Source organism: Lipotes vexillifer, unplaced genomic scaffold (genome assembly GCF_000442215.2).
Source record: "Lipotes vexillifer unplaced genomic scaffold, Lipotes_vexillifer_v1.1 scaffold788, whole genome shotgun sequence".
Lineage (NCBI taxonomy): Eukaryota > Metazoa > Chordata > Mammalia > Artiodactyla > Lipotidae > Lipotes > Lipotes vexillifer.
Window position 1 is genome coordinate 2,819,981 of NW_006791862.1, and position 26,009 is coordinate 2,845,989.

General features: G+C 34.9%; 1 protein-coding gene across 1 annotated transcript in view; it reads right to left on the reverse strand.

Moving 5' to 3' along the window:
• BRIP1 (BRCA1 interacting DNA helicase 1) overlaps positions 1 to 26,009 on the reverse strand; it is a 207,443-nt gene that overhangs the window by 173,879 nt on the left and 7,555 nt on the right. Inside the window, 2 exon segments of the mRNA XM_007464912.1 lie at positions 20,384 to 20,503; positions 22,064 to 22,191. Coding sequence (XP_007464974.1) covers positions 20,384 to 20,503; positions 22,064 to 22,191 — 248 coding nt within the window.

Here is a 26,009-nt window from a genome sequence, read left to right on the forward strand (position 1 = left end):
TGTACCGCAAAAAAAAAAAAAAAACAAAAAACAGAACTACCATATGACCCAGCAATCCCACTACTGGGCATATACCCTGAGAAAACCATAATTCAAAAAGTCATATGTACCCCAATGTTCATTGCAGCACTATTTACAATAGCCAGGACGTGGAAACAATCTAAATGTCCATTGAGAAATGAATGGATAAAGAAGACATGGTACATATATATAATATATATTACTCAGCCATAAAAAGAAATGATATTGGGTCATTTGTAGAGATGTGGATGGACCTAGAGTCTGTCATACAGAGTGAAGTAAGTCAGAAAGAGAAAAATAAATACCATATATTAACACATATATATGGAATCTAGAAAAATGGTACAGATGAACCTATCTGCAGGGCAGGAGTAGAGAACATAGAGTACGAACGCGTGGACACAGGGTGGGAAGGGGAAGGTGGGATGAATTGGGAGATTAGGTTTGACATAAATACAGTATTTTACTAAATGTGTAAAATAAATAGCTAGTGGGAACCTGCTATATAGCACAGGGAACTCAGTTCGGTGCTCTGTGATGACCTAGATTCGGGGGGGGGGGGGCCAAGAATGTACAGCAGAAACTAACACAACATTGTAAAGCAATTACAGTCCAATAAAAAAAAAATTACATATGAGAAAGTGGAAATGAAAGTATAGTGGGAGAAAGTTTTTATACACTATGTCAGCAGTTCCCAACCTGTTTGGCACCAGGGACCAGTTTTGTAGAAGACAATTTTTCCACGGATTGAGGGGGATGGCTCAGGCGGTAATGCGAGTGATGGGGAGTGGCAGATGAAGCTTCGCTCACTTGCTCACCACTCACCTCCTGCTGTGCAGCCCGGTTCCTAACAGGCTGTGGGGGTTGGGGACCCCTGCTGTATGTGAAGTAAAATATTTGAAAGTACGTGATAAATTCAAGACAGAAATTGTAAACCTCAGAGAAACCCCCAAACAAATAAGCTAAGAGTTATACTAAGAAGAAAATGGTGGAGAAAAGATGGAAACCTAAAACATGTTCAATTGATCCAAAAGAAGGCCAAAAAAATTTTTAAGGCAAATAAGGAACAACGGAGACACACTGAAAATATACAGCAACCATACTGATTATTATATTAAACATATAGGGTGTAAATACTCCAATTAAAAGGCAGGGTTTGTCAGAGTGGATAAAAAAGGAAGACTGAATGATGTACAAGAAACCCATTTTAAATGTAGACACAGATAAGTTAAAAGTAAAAGGATGAAAAAAGATACACTACTCAAACACTAATCATAAAAAAGCCAGACTGATTTGATTAATTAGGCAAAATAGATTTCAGAACAAAGACATTTCCTAATGACAGATGGGTTAATTCATCAAGTAGACATAATCTTAAATGTTTATACAACTAATATCAGAGCTTAAATTCCAGGAAGCGAAAATTCATATAACTGAAAGAAACAAATCCACAATTACAGGGCCTTTAACACTCTTCTCTACTTTACAAGTAGACCAAAAAAATCAGTAAGGTTATAGAAGACATCAACAACATAATCTGCCAACTTGAGCCAACTGACATTTATAGACTACTACACCAAATAACAGAGTAGTAGTCTATAAATGAATACACATTTTCCTAAGAATTCAGAGCTTTCACTGATTATTAAATTAAAAGGAATTGGAATCATATAAAATATGTTCTCTAACCACACAAATCACAAATCAATAAGAAACATATCGGGGGAAAAAACTAAACTATTTTGTGTTTATTTATTGTAAATAAATCTTGGGTCAGAAAAGAAATCAAAAGGAAAATGAGATAAAAAAGTAACATAATATCAAAATCTGTGTGATGCGCGTAAAGCAGAAGGAAATGTATAGCTTTCAATGGTTGTTTTAGGGGGGGAGAAAGGACCAAAATCAATTATCTAAGCTTCAACCTCAAGAAATTAGAAAAAGAGTAAATTAAATCTAAAAAAAGTAAAATGAAGGACATAAAGACAGAAGTAGAAATCAATGAAATAAAAAATGGAAAAATCATTAAAGAAAAATCAACAAAAACAAATCCGTTTTTTAAAGATAATAAAATATATACATCTCTACCTAGATTGATCAAAAAATAAAGAGAAAAAAATGCAAATTCTGAGTATCAGAAATGAAGAGGGCATATCACTATAGATCCTACAGTTTTTTTTAAAAAAAGAATATTTTGAATATTATGCCAATAAATTTAAAAACTTGACTGAAACAGACAAATTTCTTGAAAGATATAATTACCAAAACCAACTCAAGGAGCAACAGAAAATCTGAATAGTCCTATATTTATTAAAGAAATTAAATGTGTAAGTGAAACTCTTTCCAAAAATAAGATGCAAGGCCCAGATGGCTTCATTGGTGAATTCTATCAAAAATTTAATACCAATACTTCCAATTCATAAGGCCAGCATTACCCTCATATCAAAACCAGATTAAGATAACACACACACAAAAAAAACCACTAAAGACCAATATCTTATTAGCAGAGATGCAAGAAATCCTTAACAAAACTTGGCAAATCAAATCCAGCAATATATAAAAAGGGTACTGAACCATGACCAAGTGGGTTTTATTCCAGCTTTCATTTGAATGTGAGGTTGGGTCATCATCCAAAAACCAAACAATGTAATTCAACATATCCACAGGATATAGGACTAAAACCATATGATCCTACTAATGGATGCAATAAAACTTAAAATACAAAATTCAACATTCATTCATTACAAAACTTTCAGCAAAATAGGAATAGAAGGGGGGACTTCCCTGGCGGTCCAGTGGTTAAGACTCCACACTTCCAATGCAGGGGGCACAGGTTCAACCCCTGATCAGGGAACTAAGATCCCGCAAGCTGCACAGTGCAGCCAAAAAAAAAAAGAAAGAAAAAAGAAAAAAACTAGGAACAGAAGGAAACTTCCTCAACCTGATAAAGACCATATACAAAACGCCTACATCAAACATCATTCTTAATGGTTTTGTTTCCCCCTAAGATTTGAACAAGGCAAAGATGTCTACTCTCACCACTCCAATTCAACCTTGGCATATCCTAGCCACTGAGATAAAACAAGAAAACATATTAAAAGCCAAACACTAAAAGAAGTAAAATGTTTATTAGAGAATGAAAACATACAGCTCTGTATTCTTAGGAAGTCCTATAAAATCTCCAAAAATATCAGCTAGAACCAAAAAGTGACTTAGCAAATTTGCAGGTTACATGGTCAATATAAAAAAATGAATTCTATTTCTATAATAGCAACACAAAGGAAATTATAAGTGGAATCATACAGTATTTGTCCTTTTCTAACTGGCTTATTTCTCTTAGCATAATATCTTCAATCTTTGTTACAGCATGTGTCAGAATTTCCTTCCATTTTAGGGTTAAATATTCCATCTATATACCACATTTGTTTATCCATCCATCTCTCGACAGACACATAGGTTCTTTTCATCCTTTGGGTCTTGTGAATAATACTGCTATGAACATTGGTGTACAGGTATGTGTTTCAATACCTGCTTTCAATCCTTTGGGATATATACCTAGAAATGGAATTTCTGGATTATATGGTAATTCTATTTTTAACTTTTTGAAAAACTGGGAATAGATTTTTCACTGAAAATTATAAAAAGGAAGAAACTTAGAATGAACTCTCTGGTGTTGAACTGGAATTGGATGTATTGTTATAAATACATAATTTTGAACATATAAATAGAGAAAAATATAAATATATATCTCTAAGTATATATTTGTCTGTGTGTGTGTTCACATGTTTATACACACATATTACAAACACACGTATTGCCTAGTTCTGTCTGCTGAAAGGGCCTGGAACAGCAACCCCAATAGCAATGGGCAAAACCAATGCTGAAAACTTGGCTTCTATAAGAATTTAAAAGAAACCAGGGTTCTCTGAAAAAATGGATGAATCCAGGACTGGGGTGGGGAAATGACAAGATGGAGATGACCCTAGAACATCTTATTATGCCAGAAAGCAAGTAAGTGCTCTAAGATAATGGATACATGTCAGAAAGACAGAAGCAACTTAACTGAACTCGCACTTGAGCATTTAAACAAATCATATAATAACAGATTATCACTCACTTAATAAAATGTAAAATCACGAGTCCATAAAGATAAATATAAAATTAATAAACTGAATGTTTGATGAGGACATGCTATTTATATAGTTTCAGAGTTCCTCCCTACAAAGTGGTCTTTAATTATGAAGGGAGAAAGATAACTTTACAGTGATGCCTAGCAGATATCATATTAATCAAGTTATCAAAGTAATCATCAGTAATGAAACAAAATGAAACTATTTGCCACCTCATAGGATGCAGTAGGTAGAATGCAGCATCAATTCTGTGACATTCTTGCCAAAGGTATATAACTTTAATCTAATGATAATAAAACCCAAAGTTGAGAGACATTCTAGAAAGGCAATAATCTTCATAAGTGTCAAGGTCATGAAAGACAAGGGAAGACTGAGGAACTGTTCCAGACTGAAGAAAACAGCAAAATGACAACTAAATGCAATGTATGATTCTGAACTAGATCTTTCTGCTATAAAAACTTCATAGAGACAACTTGCAAAATTTGATCTGATTCTGAGTATTAGATAACTATGAATCAATTATAATTTCCTGATTTTTATGGTTATATTGAAGAATGTCTTTGCTTTAGGAAATAAGACACTAAAGTATTCCAGGGTGATGGAGCATCACATCAATAACTTACTCTCAAGTGGTTCAGGGAAAAAATATATATTTGTATTGTATTTCCAATTTTTGTATAATTTTGTGACTATGTGAAAATCTTTAAAAACTTTAATAAGTAAATCTATATATCTATCTGTCTGTCTACTGGTCAGAAAATTGGTCAATTAAAAAAGTAGTTTTCTAAGGTAAAGTTATCTTTCCATACCCACTATCAATGAGTGAAAAGCTTCTAAATGGCAATTATAGATTCTATTATCACTAAATATGTACACACGTCAGCTAGATTGCTATACGTATTAAATATTTCTACAGATCAAGAAAAATAACTGTCAAATCTTTCCGGAACATTCACCAAGTTCATTCAACATGATGAAGATTTGAAATTTTCGAGAATTATCCTTTCTATTTCCACTGTAGAGGTCACTATTATGTCTTCTACAAGCTCTTAAAAAATCATAATTATTGGAGTTGAAGGAAACTCACTCAAGCAAGTATTCATCCATTCTATCATCCTGCCCTTAGGCAAATTTGCAGATAAAGCAAGAGGTTCTCACTAATGCCACCAACTTCTGGCCTCACTTACCAAGATTAAAATAGCATAGGACAAGGGTTGGTAAACTTTCTTTAAAGGGCCAAAGAGTAAATAGTTTAAGTTTTGTTAGCCATATTGTATCTGTCACAACTACTCAATTCTACCATTAGAGGACAAAATTAGCCACAAACAGTAAGTAAATGAATGTGAACTGTGTTCCCCAAAATTTATAAAAACAGGCAGTGGGCCATGTTCAACCCATGGACTGTAGGTTTGCCAACTCCTAACATAGAAAAAAATGGTTGTATCAAAAAAGTATGCATCAAAGTAAGATTTAGATTTCTAAAAGCCTTTTCTATGACCATGATATATTAGGTGAAAAATAAATGCTATATACGCTATATACACTATAATCCAAATTTTGTTGGGAACTTCCTGGCAGTCCAGTGCTTAGGACTCCACACTTTCACTCCCAGGGCCCAGGTTTGATTCATGGTTGGGGAACTAAGAACCTGAAGTGCAGCTAAATAAAAAAAAAATTTTTTTAATAATAAATCCTATCCAAATTGTTTTTTAAAAAGTATATGCATAATGCATATTATATACATATATACATATATATTTTTTAATGGTCAAAAATTCTTCTCATTTCTATATGTAAGCCCCCTTTGCAAGGTCACTTTGAAGCTCTTCTCACCAAGAGGTGAACTCCTGGGCTTCCCTGGTGGTGCAGTGGTTGAGAATCCGCCTGCCGATGCAGGGGACATGGGTTTCGAGCCCTGGTCTGGGAAGATCCCATATGCTGCAGAGCTACTAGGCCCATGAGCCACAACTACTGAGCCTGCACGTCTGGAGCCTGTGCTCCACAGCAAGAGAGGCCGCGACAGTGAGAGGCCCACGCACCGTGATGAAGAGTGGCCCCCGCTTGCCACAACTAGAGAAAGCCCTCGCACAGAAACGAAGACCCAACACAGCCAAAAATAAAAATATAAATTAATTAATTAATTAAAAAAAAAAAAAGAGGTGAACTCCTTACCTCGAATCTCAGTTTGGCCATGTGACTTGCTTTGGTGACTGGGATATTAGGAAATGTGGCATAAACAGAGGCTCAAAAGGTATTTTGCACGTTGGGGTTTGCTCTCTTGCTGTTCCTGGAACCTTGGGGCCACCATATATATAAGCCGGGATTAGTCTGCTGGATGATGAGAGGTACCCACGCCATGGTCTCATGGTCCTAGTCAACTGCCAACCAACCCTAAGAAGCAGAGCCGCCTTGCTGACTTGCAGCTGACCTGCAACTGACCACGGATGCATGAGTGGACCAGCTGAGATCAGCAGAAGAAATGCCCAGCTGAGCCCAGCCTAAATTGCTGACCCTCAGAACAGTAAGCTAAATAAATAGTTTATTTGTTACACAGCAATTGGTAACAAATTGTGTGTGTGTGTGTGTGTGTGTGTGTGTAAAAGGATAGCAAGCAAAATAACAAGGGGTTGATACTAAGGGGATAGTTGAATTAAAGATTAATGTTAATAACTTGAGTATACATTTTGGTGGTTTCCAAATTTTCACTAAGGAATAGATAATGCTTTTGTATTCAAAAAAGGTCAATGTCATTAAAATACATATAATAAAATTCAACATCAAAAAAGTATTTTTCATTATTTTCACTAAATATTGAGAGTCTAAGAAATATGGACATTCTTGACCTGATACATTTGAATGAGTTAACAGATTTTAAGCTCTATCAGAATTTGGAGATAAATAGTTACAGATATACAGAAAACTAAGTATATGACAAGACAAATATTAAGCACTAGAAAAAATAAAACATGGTTTGGGGAAAGAACTGTAATCATAATCTAACACTTGGCTCAGTTTTTAATGATATTTACATAATTACAATAATGTAAACATCAAATATTTTGAGGCTTGAGGGGGAAAAGTAATGAGAAAATTAGCAAGGACAGGGGACTTCCCTGGTGGTACAGTGGTAGAGAATCTGCCTTCCAACGCAGGGGATGTGGGTTCAATTCCTGGTTGGGGAACTAAGATCCCACATGCCGTGGGGCAACTAAGCCTGCCTGCCACAACTACTGAGCTCATGTGCCTCAATGAGAGAGCCCGCATGCTGCAAACAACAGAGCCCATGCGCTCTGGAGCTCACGTGCCCTGGAGCGCACGCCACAACTAGAGAGAAGCCTGCACATCACAAGTATAGAAGCCCACGCGCCGCAATGAAAGATCTTGCACGCCTCAACGAAGATCCTGCGTGCTGCAACTAAGACCTGTCTCAGCCCAAAAAAAAAAAAAAAAAAGGACAGTAGGAAGACAATGAAAGGTATCCAAAACTGAAAATTCAAGAAAAAGGCAGTACATGCTTGTTACTTTTTTAAAAAAATAGATAAATATCAGAATAAACAGGTAAAATGATTAAAAGCTACTGACTTCAGATAGGGGGAACTGGTAGAGACTAGAACTAGGGCAGAGGTCTACTGCTTTTTGCTTGAAGCCATGTAGAACTCTTTGACTCTGACTATACACATATATGTTTTGAAAAATATTAAAATTTAAAAAAAAAAGGCCAGGAACCAATCCAAGTATATATAACAATTTAGTATATGATAACAGCAAAGGAAAAATTAAATCAGGAAAAATTATTCTTTAGTTGACCCTAGGACAATTGATAAACTATTTGGAAAAGAATACAGTTAGAACCTGGCCTCATACATATATTAAAATAAACTCTATAAATAAAAGGGTTAAATGTAAAAAAACACAAAAAACCAAAATTTAACTATAACAGAACTATGAAAAATATCTGTTGTAAATTTATACAAAATGATCCAGAAAGATTCTCATGAAAGTGTTCCTCTTGTTTACTTCTGGGAAGCAGAAAGGGGGATGAAAGTAATAGTTTAAGGGAGAATATTTAACTTTTTACTCTGTACTGCTTTATATTGTTAAAGTTTTTTCAAACAATGTATATTCCTCATAATTTTTTTTAAATTTGAGTTTAAAACTTCCTTTGACTCTTTAGTAGGTAAAATACACAAAATGTTTAAGATAATTTAATCATCCCCAACTGCAGACTATTTAAAAGAAGATATTTTAAGGCCAGATATACTGAATAATAAAATCTCTTTTCTCTTGGCAAGTAACTTTGTTTTTTCCTCATCAGCCAATAGGAAAACAAAAAATTTTCCCAGCCATTCCTTTTCTCTCCTTTCCATGAATCTATATTCAGCTCAATTTTAGAACTAGACTCAAATCACAGTTTTACCATATATCCGTAAATTATGACCATTGTCAAATAATCTAGTATCTTTGGGCTCCAATTTTCTTATCTATAAAATGAGACTAATATCCGCTCTATTTTCTTCACAGAGTTCATGTAAGGATATATGAGAGAACGTACAAACTGCCTGGCACACGTATACGTTCCAAAAAGCTATCATTATATCATTATTATTAACTGTCAAAGAAATGCAAGATATTGTTTTTCAGTGTTTGGCATATAATGGTTTTCAAAAACTTTGCTGTCTTGAATAAACTATACTTCAACTAGATGGTCATATTATTTAACAGTGTGGTCACAGAGTAGCTAGAGAAAAGTTGTTTCTAATCTTTTGTTTATATTAAGCACCAATTTACCTCTTGGTCCCTGAAATCATTATTTGATCTTTTATTTTTGTGTGCTAGTACATAAACTACAACCAAAATGTACTGCAGAAGAAGCAAAAAAACATTTAAAAACCTGCTTTCAGTCTCCTCTATTTAACAGTACTGTCACACCTCTTTAAGTATATGGATCTGAGTAAAAGCTGTAAGCCACAAGAAATGGTGGTGAAGAGTACATTTTCTTAACTTTAGCCATTTTTCCATTCATTTATTCAACAAATATGTGAGTACTTACTAAGCACAGGTCCTGTGCCGGATGCTGGTTATAAAAAAGTGAACAAGAGAGACAATACACTTGTCCTTATGAACAGCCTGGCAAGGAGGCAAGTAAAACCATGAAACCTATAAATAAATATGCAATCATAAACTTTTGTAAGCATCATAAAAGAACAGGGTGTTGAGAGAGAGAGACTGAAAGAGGAACTAATATTAAATATCTACATAATATTACCTGTGAAAGTACAAAAATGAACTGTCTTTAATCTAAAGGTCATCGGGAAGAGTTGATTCAGAGGCGGAATAGTGAGGTGGTTGAGAGGATTAATTCTAGAGCCAGAATGCCTGAGTTTTAAACCAGCCTCTACTCATCAGCTTCGTGACATGAACTTAAACTATCTGTGACTCAATTTCCTCTTCTGTCACTGAAGAAAATATTAACCCCTTCCTCATAAGGTTATTATAGGGATTCAATTAAATTCTTTTGTTTTATTTTGAAAATTGTCAAATCCACTGAAAACTTAAAAGGACGTGCAATAAGCATTAACTCACATGAACCTGTATTTACCAGGTAAATTAGTATTTCTAGACTATTTAAGAGTTCCTGAAACACAGTAAGCATTATTTCACTATACAAGCAGTTATTTTAAATAAAAAGTACAGTAAAAACTATGAGAAAATGACTTATAAAATAACAGCTTTTCAAAATAAATTGGTCATTCTCTCCTGAGAATATCTTCAGCATTAAAGGGAGATACGGAGGGGAAGAGGGGGAGGAAAGAGAGGGAGAGAAAAAGAGAGACAGAGAGAGAAGAAAGTAAAGGTAGGGTTTAAGAGGAAGAAAAACAGCCCAAGGCTCTGCCCAACACCAACACTTTACCTGAAGATCAACAGCGCACTCTGCTGGACCCACCTCTTTTCTACACACTAGGCAAAAATAAACACTACTTTTTCTAAAAGTATATACACAATGTTAGCACTTGTTTAATAAACAAACAGCAGGTATAAGCATAAGAATGTGTCTGTGAGAATACCTCACTCATTGTGAGGGTTTGCTAAAAGAATTAAGAGAATACATATAAATAAATTCTAGAGAAAATGGTTATGAGTGGTAGAACAAGGTAATATCAGAATGTTAACATTCTATTCTAAAATATAATGTTTTTTCTTAACTATATTTTGACCACACGAAGACTGATGCCTCACTAGATCCTTGACAATATGAATTATCCTTGATCCTTGATAATATGAATTATCTGTATAAAAACATGAATCTAAAATGTAAAGAGGGACTTCTCTGGCGGTCCAGTGGTTAACACTCTGTGCTTCCACTGCAGGGGGCATGGGTTCAATCCCTGGTAGGGGGAACTAAGATCCCACATGCCGCATGGTGAGACCAAGAAGAAATACATACATACATACATAAATACATAAATAAAAGGTAGGCAGACAAGAATATACAATGGAGAAAAAACAGCCTCTTCAATAAGTGGAGCTGGGAAAACTGGGCAGCTACATGTAGAAGAATGAAATTAGAACACTTCCTAACACCATACACAAAAATAAACTCAAGATGGATTAAAGACCTAAATATAAGGCCAGATGCTATAAAACTCTTAGAGGAAAACATAGGCAGAACACTCCGTGACATAAATCACAGCAAGATCCTTTTTGACCCACCTCATAGAGTAATGGAAATAAAAACAAAAATAAACAAATGGGACCCAATGAAACTTCAAAGCTTTTGCACAGCAAAGGAAACCATAAGCAAGATAAAAAGACAACCCTCAGAATGGGAGAAAATATTTGCAAATGAAGCAACTGACAAAGGATTAATCTCCAAAATATACAAGCAGCTCATGCAGTTCAATATCAAAAAAACAAACAACCCAGTGCAAAAATGGGCAGAAGACCTACAGACATTTCTCCAAAGAAGATATACAGATGGCCAACAAACACATGAAAAGATGCTCAATATCACTAATCATTAGAGAAATGCAAATCAAAACTACAATGAAGTATCACCTCACACTGGTCAGAATGGCTATCAACAAAGTCTACAAACAATAAATGCTGGAGAGGGTGTGGAGAAAAGGGAACCCTCCTGCACTGTTGGTGGAAATGTAAATTGGTACAGCCATTATGGAGAAAAGTATGGAGATTCCTTAAAAGACTAAAAATAGAACTACCATATGACCCAGCAATCCCACTACTGGGCATATACCCTGAGAGAACCATAATTCAAAAAGAGTCGTGTACCCCAATGTTCATCTACAGCACTATTTACGATAGCCAGGACATGGAAACAACCTAAATGTCCACTGACAGACGAGTGGATAAAGAAGATGTGGCACATATATACAATGGAATATTACTCAGCCATAAAAAGAAACAAAATTGAGTTATTTGTAGTGAGGTGGATGGACCTAGAGTCTGTCGTACAGAGTGCAGCCAAAAAGAGAAAAACAAATACTGTATGCTAACGCATATATATATGGAATCTAGAAAAATGGTACTGACGAACCTAGTGGTAGGGCAGGAATAAAGATGCAGACGTTGAGAATGGACTTGAGGACATGGGGGTGGGGGGATGGGGAGGCTGAGACGTAGTGAGAGAGTAGCACTGACATATATACAAGTACCAAATGTAAAATAGATAGCTAGTGGGAAGCTGCTGCATACCACAGGGAGATCAGCTCCGTGCTTTGTGACAACCTAGAGGGGTGGGATAGGGAGGGTGGGAGGGAGGCTCAAGAGGGAAGGAATGTGGGGATATATGTATGCATATACTTGATTCACTGTGTTGTACAGCAGAAGCTAACACAACATCATAAAGCAATTATATTCCAATAAAGATGTATTAAAAGAATAATAAATAAGTAAAATGCAAGGAAAGGGAAAAAGCAGGGGACATTGGAAGGTAATTCATTTAAGAGAGGAGGTACTGACACCATTTTCTGACTTGCAGAGAGTGAGGAAACTGGAGATGATAGGAAGGTAAAAAGACAACTACCCAATTCAACTCACAGGTTGGAAGCTAAATTATTTTCATAAAAACTAAGAAGACTAGGGGCTTCCCTGGTGGCGCAGTGCTTGAGAGTCCGCCTGCCGATGCAGGAGACGCGGGTTCGTGCCCCGTTTCGGGAGGATTCCCACGTGCCACGGAGCGGCTGGGCCCGTGAGCCATGGCCGCTGGGCCTGCGCGTCCGGAGCCTGTGCTCCGCAAATGGGAGAGGCCACAACAGTGAGAGGCCCGCGTACCGCAAGAAAAAAAAAAAAAAAAAAAACTAAGAAGACTAAATAAATTAATTAATTAAAAAAATAAAAAACTAAGACTTAAAAGAAAAACATAAAAAGTTTAATGTCAAATTTAGAGGAAAACAGAAATCATTAAACTAGTTTATCATTTAATTTATGGAGGAGAGTTTTCCAGAAAATAATACAACTGCAGTTTTTAAATGTATGAAAACTGTAACATTTATATCTTTGTAGGGATAAGAGAACTAAACCATTAATTTACCAATCCAAATAACTATTCTTCTAAAAAATAAATGCTCCCTAATTTTATAAGGATCAAAATAGGAAAAGCATCATTAGAATTTAGAGGTATCACAGCTAAATGGGATATAAGGTATATTAAATCTAGTCCCACCCACTTTTTCCTCCCATTTGAAGGAATAGGTCCTAAAAAGAAATGTTTCTTTCCCATGTTCCTCAATTTACTTTATTCAAATCTGAAGATAATCTAGATTAAAATATGATACCTAAATATGAGGCATATGATCTGCCAACATAAGAAAAGTTCTAAAATATGGACTGCATTTCTAAAATTACTTTATCTAAAAGTTTTGGTGATAAACTCACTTCAGAAACTGATATAAAATAAATATTAAGCATTATGAAACTACATTTTTCTTCTACTTTTTATGAAATCACCTATCCCAGAATTTACAGAAAATATTTTTTGTGATTTATAGCAAGCCACTTTGCAATGATTTTAAAATGTTATACAATGGGGAAAGGACAGTCTCTTTAATAAATGGTGTTGGGAAAACTGGACAGCCACATGCAAAAGAATGAAACCGGACAACTATCTTACATTACCTACAAAAATTAACGCAAAATGGATTAAACACTTGAACCTCAGACCTGAAATCATAAAACTCCTAGAAGAAAACATAGGTGGGTAAACTCCTTGACAGAGGTCTTGGCAATAGTTTTTTGAATCTGACTCTAAAAGCAAGAGCAACAAAAGCAAAAATAAACAAGGGGGACTACATCAAACTAAAAAGCTTTGGCACAGCAAAGGAAACCATCAACAAAATTAAAAGGCAACCTACTGAAAAGGAGAAAATGTTTGCAAATCATGTATCTGATAAGGGAAGAATATCTAATATACAAAGAATTCATACAACTCAATAGCAATCCAAACAAAAAATGGCAGAAGATATGAAGAGACATTTTTCCAAAGAAGACATACAGATGGCCAACAAGTAATGAAAAGATGCTCAACATCACTAATCATCAGGGAAATGCAAATCGAAATCACAATGAAACATCACCTCACACCTGTTAAAATGACTATTATGAAAAAGACAAAAAACAGCAAATATTGGCAAGGATGTGGAGAAAAGGGAATCCTTGTGAACTGTTGACAGAATGTAAACTGATGCAGTCACTATGGAAAACAGTATGAAAGTTACTCAAAAAAATTAAAAATAGAACAACCATATGATCCAGGAATTCCACATCTGAGAATTTACCTGAAGAAAATGAAAACAGTAACTCAAAAGGATACATGCACTCCCATGTTCACTGCAGCATTACTTATAATGGCCAAGATATGGAAACAATATGTGTCCATAGATGGATGAATGCATAAAGAAAATGTGGTGTGTGTGTGTGTGTGTGTGTGTGTGTGTGTGTATACACACACACACACACACATATATATGTATATGTATATATACACAATGGAATATTATTCAGCCATAAAAAAGAATAAAATCTTGCCATTTGGGACAACATGGATGAACATGGAGGATATTACGCGTAGTGGAATAAGTCAGACTGAGAAAGGCAAATTTGTATGTAAAATCTAAAAACAAAAACAATGCAAAAACAAAAAAAACAAGCTCACAGATGCAGAGAACAGATTGGTGGCTGCTAGAGCTGGTGGTGAAGAGCAGAAGAAATGGGTGAAGGAGGTCAAAAGGTACAAACTTCTAGTTATAAAATAAATAAGTCATGTGGATGTCATGTACAGGATGGTGACTACAGTTAATAATACTGTGTTAAATATTTGACAGTAGCTAAGAGACTAAATCAAAAGCTCTCATCATAAGAAAAATAATCTTGTAACTATGTAAGGTGACAGATTTTAACTAGACTTATGGTGATAATTTCGCAATGTATACAAATATTGAACCATCATGTTGTACACCTGAAACTAACATATTAAATGTTAATTATACCTTCATTAAAAAAGAGAAAGAGAAAAAAAAGTTGTACCAGAAACCAAAGTAAATTTCTAGCAGGGAAAAACATATTACTATACTCAAAGACTCGTTTCTTTAAATAAATTACCTCTACGCATATCCCCATTATTCTTTATTACATTATATCCATGGAAATGTTTAGCCCTGGTTCTCTGAAAAATGAGAAGTATTATTTACTGCTAAATATCCATGTAAGATTTATTAAAAATACTACCATAAGCTTTTAAAATTAAGATGATAGCCAAAATACAAAAAACTACAGGTTTTCTTAACAATTTACTAAAATTCACTAACAATTTACTAAAGTACAAAAGGAAGAAACATTCACATTAGCTAAAACTACATTTTGTACTAATTATGTTTCTATTGTAACTGCTTACTCTATTTTTGTTAGAAACAAAAAAAATTACATTGAAAATACGGATCATTTTACCTAAGTATTTGTGGGGGTTTTCATAGTTACTTTATATATTCATGCTTTTCACTGTAGACTACCAAAAAAAAGAACAAATATTAGAGCTCAGCCATATGGTCTTTTCTGTCATTGCAAAAGTACTCTGGTGTCTGACAAATTTACTTTATGCATGCTTAATTAGTATGGCATATATCACTTATGTCTTCTTACAAACAAAAGTTCTGTTGACTAGTGAAATGTTACCATGTGAGTTACTAGAGTTAGTTGAGATTTAGCTTCTTCAATGAATCTTCAAACTTATAAGAAATTGTCAGAAACCCATACCTTTAACATTATGAGTAATAAATCACCCATCTATGAAAAATTATTGCATTTCTAAAGCAATGTAGACCTATACCAGCTAAACCCAAGGACGAAAACTTGTAACTTCTGGTTTAAAAATAAAACTGATATAAAGATATAGATACACACGTATAGATACAATTATACTTTGCCAGTAAGAAGATCATAATAAATGATCAACGTAGTACATAACCAAAACAAGAAATCAATCAAAGAACTTAGTTTAAAGTTAAGATACTCAGCCAGGAGCACAGTAGCTCTGCTTATGGTCAAGTGGTCTAGATCCTAAACAGGTTGAGCTATAAACATCTTTAACACATATTAAAAGAATTTGCTAATTATAAACCTAACTTCTGAAAATTAGTATTATTAACCAGTATTATATAATACCTTTTATCAGCACCATACAAATATGTTAAGTATTTGCTGCTACTACTACAACTGCTGCTGATGATACTTTTACTACCACTTACCACTTAATAAGCTCCAAGATATGCCAGGTATAATCTAAGCACTTTATAAGTATTAACTTATTTAATCCTCTAGCAGCCCTGTAAGATAGATACTATTACCATCCCCATTTAACAAATGGGAAAATGAAGTAGCAATAGATTAAAAAACGTAATCAAGGTTACAAAGGTTGTAAAGAGCAGAACTGTGATTAAAACCCAGGCACTCTGATTTGAGCTCATTCTCTTAACCAGTAAAAACAAAACCAAACAAAAAAAAATCCTTAAAAAACAAAAAACTTTATCTTATTTTAGCTATTATCAGTCATATTATTCTATACTTGATTTCTTCAGCCTTGAGGCTTCTACATATTTTTTCCCTTATCTTGGTGCTAGAATACTGTTTACATGGCTCCAGAATTTCTGAGGCATTTTAAAGAATGTATAATAAAGTAATTAGAGCATTTGCCAGAGCATCAGACTCCTTAGGTAGGATCTAACTCCACTATTTGCCAGCTTTGTGACCTTAGGCAAATTACTTACTTCTCAGAGTTTCCTTATTTGTAAGATGAGAATAACAATAGTACCTGCCTCAAAGTCATCATAAGAATTCAATAAGATTCTACCAATAAATATTTATTGGGGAACTAATATATGCCATACGCTGTTCTAGGTAGCCGAGATACCCGTGAAAAAGATTGACATTACATTCTAACAGGGCAAATAGATAATAAACAAGTAGACTAATAAATTCAAATAGTAAGGGCTATGAAGACAATAAGGTACAGTGAAAGAAAATGAGCAAGAAAACATTGGCAAACATAAAGCATATATTTTTACTGACATTAAAAACTCCTGAGATGACTTCTCCAAACATAAGGCTTCTCTGAAGATAACTGACAATTCTTTTCCCCCACTCAGTATTTTAAAGAATTTAAAAGAAAGCTCTTTGAGGGCAGGGATTATGGTATTTATTTACTCAGTCTACAACTAGGTTCCTGGCACTACATTAGGTGCTTGAAACAAAAAGATGAATAAAACAGTCACAGTCTTCAAGGAGGTCTCAGAGAAACTGCTGTTGTCCATAATGGAACTAAGAGCCTATGGAGAGGATATTAAGAGTAAGGTAAGTGTTAAAAACTGAGAAGTAGGGACTTCCCTCGTGGTCCAGTGGTTAAGAATCCACCTTCCAATGCAGGGGATGTGGGTTCGATCCCTAGTCAAGGAACTAGGATCCTACATGCCGCAGGTCAACTAAGCCCACGCACCACAACTACTGAGCCTGCCTGTCACAACTGGTGACCCCGCGTGCCACAACTATAGAGCCCACGCACTCTGGACCCCACACAACACAACTAGAGAGCCTGCACACCACAACTACTGAGCCCTGTGCACTCTGGAGCCCGCACACCACAACTAGAGAGAAGTCTGTGCACCGAAACAGAGAGCCTATGCGCCACAACGAAAGATACCGTGTGCTACAGCTAAGACCTGATGCAAAGAGGAAATAGGCAATCTACCTAAAAAAGAATTCAGAGTAATGATAGTAAAGATGATGCAAAATCTTGGAAATAAAATGGAGAAAATACAAGAAACGTTTAACAAGAACCTAGAAGAACTAAAGAGCAAACAAACAATGATGAACAACACAATAAATGAAATTAAAAATTCTCTAGAAGGAATCAATAGCAGAATAACTGAGGCAGAAAAACGTATAAGTGACCTGGAAGATAAAATAGTGGAAATAACTACCACAGAGCAGAATAAAGAAAAAGAATGAAAAGAATTGAGGACAGTCTCAGAGACCTCTGGGACAACATTAAACGCACCAACATTCGAATTGTAGGAGTCCCAGAAGAAGAGAAAAAGAAAGGGACTGAGAAAACACTTGAAGAGATTATAGTTGAAAACTTCCCTAATACGGGAAAGGAAATAGTTAATGAAGTCCAAAAAGCACAGAAAAGTCCCATACAGGATAAATCCAAGGAGAAACATGCCAAAACACATATTAATCAGACTACCAAAAATTAAATACAAAGAAAAATATTAAAAGCAGCAAGGGAAAAACAACAAATAACATACAAGGGAATCCCCATAAGGTTAACAGCTGATCTTTCAGCAAAAAACTCTGCAAGACAGAAGGGAGTGGCAGGACATATTTAAAGTGATGAAAGGGAAAAACCTACAACCAAGATTACTCTACCCAGCAAGGATCTCATTCAGATTTGACAGAGAAAAATTAAAACCTTTACAGACAAGCAAAAGCTAAGAGAATTCAGCACGCCCAAAGCAGCTTTACAACAAACCCTAAAGGAACTTCTCTTGGCAGGAAACACAAGAGAAGGAAAAGACCTACAATAACGAACCCAAAACAATTAAGAAAATGGTAATAGGAACATACATATCCATACAATTATACTCCAATAAAGATGATAAAAAAAACACCTGATGCAGCCAAAAATAATAAAATAATAAATTAATTAATTTAATTACATAAAATAAAAATAAAATGTTAATTTAAAAAAAAAGAAAATGTTCTTGAGAAATACAAGGAACATTCCAGATGGGAATCTAACTCAAAATTGGGGACACCAAGGAAGGCTTCCTGAAGGATTAGCAGAAGTCAGACAAAAAAAAGTGGGAAAGAGGAGAAAGGGGAAAAGAATGCAAAAAGTTCATGAAGGCCTAAAGACTGTACAGGTAAACAGGAGCTTTATAAGCCATCTAAAGACTTCTGGAATTTGTCAGTCAGTTGTTTCATCCCCTACCTGAAAAACTAAAAATACAGACAGACTATATGAAACAATAGTTTTTAAGATACAGGGCATCAGGTAAGGAAGAGTGATCCCTGAGAGATGGGAAACAAATGAGATTAAGCCTTGTGATTCTTTCAGCTTGTTGTACTGAGAGTTTGCATGCTGTGGCATGGGGAAGGGGAACCCAGATAGAGCCCAGCAAACCCAAGTTGAAGAGATACTGCTGAGAGTCCAGGGAGACCAAGAAGACTAAAGTTCACAGAGGAGAAAGCAGAATGGAGAGTGCTGCACAAAGAATGCACTCCAGAGATCTGCAGAAGGACCTCTCAAGTATCTAGTAGAGTAATGATCAGCACATGCCAATGAGGAAACAATCCAAGACAGTGGCAAGAACCACCTGAAATGATGAGACACTCACAGACAGCATGGAACAGTGCCTGTTCCCACCAGCCAGGCTGGAAAACTTCATAATTCATGGAGCATTAGGTAGAGGACTCAAAAGGAGATAGCCTCTACTGAGGTAGCCCAAAACTAAACCCGGCTCAGGTCCTACCTAACAAATCCTAAAAGCAAGAACCAAAAGGATCAAGCTGATTCCAAGTAATTTAACTGCATCCCAGAGCAAAACTCAAGAGTACTTATAGAAATACGATAATATCCAGTACCCAACAAGGTAAAATTTGCAGTATTTGGAATTCAATAAAAAATTCCAGGCATGATTCCATTTATATAAAACTATATAAATGAAATATATTTCATTATACAATATCAAAAAGTCACATATACAATATCACCACCAATAAATATCATCAGAGTTTTTAAGTATCAGAAAACTGCTAAGCTCACAGTAGTATACACAATTTTTCAAAATTCTGATTTTTCACTGAAATCTCAAATTTTATCAGGCTCACTTTATTTTCGAGAATTACCAAAGTTAGTCTCAGTTATTCTTTCAAGTAAAAACAATGTTCTGTGAAAAAAGTGGCTAGTTCAGCTCACAATCCAAACAATCCTATAAGTGCTTTCCCTCAAGAAAACCATCCTACTCCTGAATGCAAAAGTGATTTACGAAAACTACTCTATTCTTCACAAAGAATGTTAAAAATCTCAAGGGTGAAGATTTAATAAAATTAGTAATTTTTACTGCTTCATCAAGGACTTAGGTGAAACTGGCTTTTCTTAACTGTGCATCAACAACGGTGAAGAAAATTACTATTAATACAGGTTGATGCCACTACCCTTATTGTGCTAAAGCACCAACAGTTTTACCAACCTATGCTTTTGTACCATCAGTGCAAATGTCAAAGACGGTAAAAAAAAAAAAAAAAAAAAAAAAAAGGTAAGTAACATCTTAACATCACTATGAAAATACTTTTGACCTCACAGACTATCTGGAAAAAAATCTCAGGAATCTCCAGAGCTCCCTGGACTACTCCTTGAGAACTGATGCCCTAAGGACACTGAAAGAACTCTAGGAAGTAGAGTTCACAAACATTAGAATGTAAAAGAGGAAAAAAACTTTCAGATCTCGTTCTAGTCCAATTCTCTTATTTTATAAATGAGGAAACTGGGGCACAAAGAGCATAGGTTTACCATCTCACACAGCAGAAGACATGTGACAGCACTTAGGACTTCTGAGTTGTTTTCTACTCTTCTTTGATTACACTGTTCTTCATTTTCAAAAATGGATTTAGCAAATTCCACATTTTCCTTCTTTAAACTGAACAATGGCATAAATACATACATTTTGTGGAGAAAAGGAGTTTACCTTTCCTAATGGGGAGTTGAGTTTTGTGGTCTTTCCTGAAGCAACTTTTGCATCCAAATGGTGCACCTCCTTTTCAAAACAATGACGTTTTCTAATCTGTAAATACAGAACCAAAATAAAATTTTTTGTAACTAGGAAGTTTGATGAGGCTAGTTGCTCTCAAAGATCAGAATAGCTATAGCGTATGTTTTCAGCATTAAAAAAATGACTATTTCTCACTGGCAACAATCAAAAAGTTTCTAAAAACAAATAGGCACCTTATTATATGACTTAAATAAAACAGAATACAGTAATACCTCTCAAATTCCGACCAAAATAGCTTTACCTAATGATGTGGCAAAACTATAGCATTGTAAAATGATCTTCCCATAAAACAGTCCCACCATATGGATACCAAGAATAGTATTATGGCAAAGTCCAATTACATATCTAATTGGAAAATAAAAGTAAATAAAAGTGGAAACCTTATTCTAAATTGAAAAAAAACACAGAATAAAAACTTCAAATGTAAATATTCATTATTTCCTACCTGATGAAATAAATTACTTGATTACTATTATTATATTACTTACTAGATATTTGATAATCCAAATTGTATTTGACTAAATTTCTTTTATAAACACCACTGTTTTCTTTCCAAACTATCTATGCTTTTTCTTACTTGCCAAAACCTATTTACTTAAATTATAAAGAGGAAAAGAAGCATTTCTGTCGATAATTCCATTCCTACAAAAAAGAAATGAGAGCCAATGAAGTCAGGGAATAAATGCTGTATGTTGAGCTCTACCTCACAACATCCAACTCTAAGTACACATGTGGGAGGAAAGAAATCTCTAGAGATACTTCATTTGTAATTGGTGATTTTCCAAATATAAAACTAGAAAATGATTTCATTCTATTTCTAAAAACAAGGTTTAATCATGGAAGTTAATAAAGATTGTAAATGGAACAGATAAACTACATAAAAATGCAAACACCTTTTGAGTATATTCAATTAAAAATATACAATTATCTACAAAGGACATGTTAATTTAATAATCTTTTGTATTTGTAACTAAGTCTATTAAAGTCCATCCTCCTTACCTCAATGCCATGAACTCTATGAGAAAACAATGTTTTCACCTATGAAAACATTTCATTTAAAATTTCTAGTAATTTCAGTTCTTCAATAATTTTTAGAAATAAGCATATTTTATAATGTATTGATATTAAAAACTCAATAAATAACAGTAAACCTTGTCATTACATTAAAACTATCAATACCAAAAGTATCTGTGACCTAAATATTCATATCAGAGGTATATTGGCCAAAAAAAATGCCATTATTAGATTAAAAACAAAAGAGGAGTTAAAAAGTACAAAGTAGCTCTGTTACTGATACATGCCTTAAGTAAATATTTTATTGTCAAATTCCTTATATATAAGAAAGCACCATTCAGTTTCACTTTAATGACATGCTACTATGAATAATTTACTATAATAAACTCCTTTGTAAGGAGTAACTCTATACAATGAAATTATAATAATTTACCATTTAATTCACATCTGACACTACCCAAAATAGTCTCTACAGATGCCACTGAAAAATGATTGATACTTGACTACCTTGTTCAGCTATAACTAACGGGATTATTCCACTGCCAATAAACTGTTTACCTGTTGTGCAGTTTCTAAGGGTCGAATTCTTTTCTTCTCTACTTGAAAATCATCATTTTCATCTCTGTACATGGATGCCTGTTTCTTAGCAGATAGCTTTGCAGCCAGTGTAGTTTTTTCAGGAGAGTCTTATATAAGAAGTCATAAAAAATTAGTATAAGTAACTTACATTTAAGTAATATTTTTAGAAAAAAATTGAAATCAAGATGTAACTTTAATCTGTAAAAATACTGAATCACTATGCTGTACACCCAAAACTAAGATAATATTGTAAATAAACTATGCTTCAACTTTAAAAAAGATGTTAAGACTTATTTCTAAAAACTTCATAACACAGTTTAAAATAGAAAATGCTAAACATCTTTAAAAGCACCTATTTACCGCTCAGTATACTTTAACAAAGACACAGCAAACATTTTTAGAAATATGCTTTCAAGAGGAAAGTCCATAAATGGTGCTGGGAAAACTGGACAGCTACATGTAAAAAAATGAAATTAGAACATTCTTTAACACCATACACAAAAATAAACTCAAAATGGATTAAAGACCTAAATGTAAGACAGGATACTATAAAACTCTTAGAGGGAAACACAGGCAGAACACTCTTTGACATAAATCGCAGAAATTTCTTTTTCAATCCATCTCCCTGAGTAATGGAAATAAAAACAAAAATAAACAAATGGATGTACACTACCAAATGTAAAATAGATAGCTAGCGGGAAGCAGACTCATAGATCAGCTCAGTGCTTTGTAACCACCTAGAGGGGTGGGACAGGGAGGGTGGGAGGGAGATGCAAGAGGGAGGGGATATGGGGATATATGCATACATATAGCTGATTCACTTTGCTATACAGCAGAAACTAACACAACAATGTAAAGCAAGTATACCCCAATAAAGATGTTAAAAAAAAATAAAAGGGACCTAATTAAACTCAAAAGCTTTTGCACAGCAAAGGAGATGATAAACAAAACGAAAAGACAACCTGCAGAATGGGAGAAAATATTTGCAAATGATGCAACCAAAAAGGGATTAATCTCCAAAATTTACAAACAGCTCATGCGGCTCAATATCAAAAAAACAAACAATCCAATCAAAAAATGGGCTGAAGACCTAAACAGACATTTTTCCAAAGAAGACATACAGATGGCCAAGAGGCACATGAAAAGATGCTCAACACTGCTAATTATTAGAGAAATGCAAATCAAAACTACAATGACGGTCCAGTGGTTAAGACTGTGTGCTCTCACTGCCGAGGGCCCGGGTTCAATCCCAGGTCGGGGAATTAAAATCCCACAAGCTATGCAGGGTGGCCAAAAAAAAAAAAAAAAACGAAAAACTACAATGAGATATCACCTCACACCAGTCAAAATGGCCATCATCAAAAAGTCTACACAAAAAGAAAATTATAGACCAATATCACTGATGAACATAGATGCAAAAATCCTGAACAAAATACTAGCAAACAGAATCCAACAGCACATTGAAAGTATCATACACCAGGATCAAGTGGAATTTATCCCAGGGATGCAAGGATTCTTCAATATACGCAAATCAATCAATGTGTGATATCAACAGACGCAGAAAAAGCTTTTTACAAAATTCAACATCCATTTATGATAAAAACTCTCCACAAAATGGGCACAGAGGGAACCTACCTCAACATAATGAAGACAAAATATGACAAACACACAGGAAGCACCACACTCAATGGTAAAAAACTGAAAGCATTTCCACTAGGATCAGGAAGAAGACAAGGATGTCACTCTCGTCACTTTTATTCAACATAGTTTGAAAGCCCTAGCCACAGCAATCAGGGAAGAAAAAGAAATAAAAGGAATACAAATTGCAAAAGCAGCAGCAAAACTGTCGCTATTTGCCGATGACATGATACTGCACATAGAAAATCCTAAAGATGCCACCAGAAAACTACTAGAACTAATCAGCGAATTTGGTAAGGTTGCAGGATACAAGATTAATGCACAGGAATCTCTGGCATTCCTATACACCAATGACGAAAAATCAGAAAGAGAAATTAAGGAAACACTCCCATTTACCATTGCAACAAAAAGAAAAATACCTAGGAATAAACCTGCCTAAGGAGGCAAAAGACTTGAACTCAGAAAACTATGAAACACTGATGAAAGAAATCAAAGATGACATAAACAGATGGAGAAATATACCATGTTCTTGGGTTGAAAGAATCAACATTGTGAAAATGACTATACTACCCAAATCAATCTACAGATTCAATGCAATCCCTATCAAACTACCAATGGTATTTTTCACAGAATTAGAACAAAAAAATCTTACAATTCGTATGGAAACACAAAAGACCCCCAATAGCCAAAGCAATCTTGAGAAAGAAAACAGAGTTTGAGGAATCAGGCTCCGCGACTTCAAACTATACCACAAAGCTACAGTAATCAAGACAGTATGGTACTGGCACAAAAACAGAAATATAGATCAATGGTACAGGATAGAATGCCCAGAGATAAACCCATGCACATATGGGCACCTAACTTACGACAAAGGAGGCAAGACCATACAACGGTGAAAAGATAGCCTCTTCAATAAGTGGTGCTGGGAAAACTGGACAGCTACATGTCAAAGAATGAAATTAGAACACTTCCTAACACCGTACACAAAACTAAACTCCAAATGAATTAAAGACTTAAATGTAAGACCAGACACTATAAAACTTTTAGAGGAAAACATAGGAAAAACACTCTTTAACATAAACCACAGCAAGATCTTTTTTGATCCACCTCCTAGAGTAACAGAAATAAAAACAAAAATAAACAAATGGGACTTAATTAAACTTAAAAGCTTTTGCACAGCAAAGGAAACCATAAACAAGACAAAAAGACAACCCTCAGAATGGGAGAAAACATTTGCAAATGAGACAACAGACAAAGGATTAATCTTGAAAATATACAAGCAGCTCTTGGAGCTCAATATCAAAAATCAAACAATCCAGTTAAAAAATGGGCAGAAGACCTAAATAGACATTTCACTAAGGAAGACATACAGATGGCCAAGAGGCACATGAAAAGATGCTCAACATCACTAATTATTAGAGAAATGCAAATCAAAACTACAGTGAGGTATCACCTCACACTGGTCAGAATAGCCATTATCAAAAAACCTAGAAACAGTAAATGCTGGAAAGGGTGTGGTGAAAAGGGAACCCTCCTACACTGTTGGTGGGAATGTAAATTGATACATCTACTATAGAAAACAGCATGAAGGTTCCTTAAAAAACTAAAAGTAGAACTACCATATGACCCAGCAATTCCACTACTTACAATAGCCAGGACATGGAACCAACCTAAATGTCCATCGACAGATGAATGGATAAAGAAGATGTGGCACATATATACAATGGAATATTACTCAGCCATAAAAAGAAACGAAATGGAGTTATTTGTAGTGAGGTAGATGGACCTAGAGTCTGTCATACAGAGTGAAGTAAGTCAGTAAGAGAAAAACAAATACTGTATGCTAACACACGTATATGGAATCTAAAAAAAAAAAAATGGTACTGATGAACCTAGTTGCAGGGCAGGAATAAAGGAGACATACAGAATGGACTTGATGACACGGGGTGGGAGGGCAAAGCTGGGGCAAAGTGAGAGTAGCACTGACATACATACACTACCGAATGTAAAATAGATGGCTGGTGGGAAGCAGCAGCATAGCACAAAGAGACTGGCTTGGTGCTTTGCAATGACTTAGAGGGGTGGGATAGGGAGGATGGGAGAGAGGCTCAAGAGGGAGGGGATATGGGGACATGTGTATGCATATGGCTGATTGGCTTTGTTGTGCAACAGAAACTAACATGGTATTGTGAAGCAATTATACTCCAATAAAGATTAAAAAAAAAAAGATTATCAACCTCATTAGTTACCACAGAGGTAACAATTAAAATTCACGAGAACACACAGG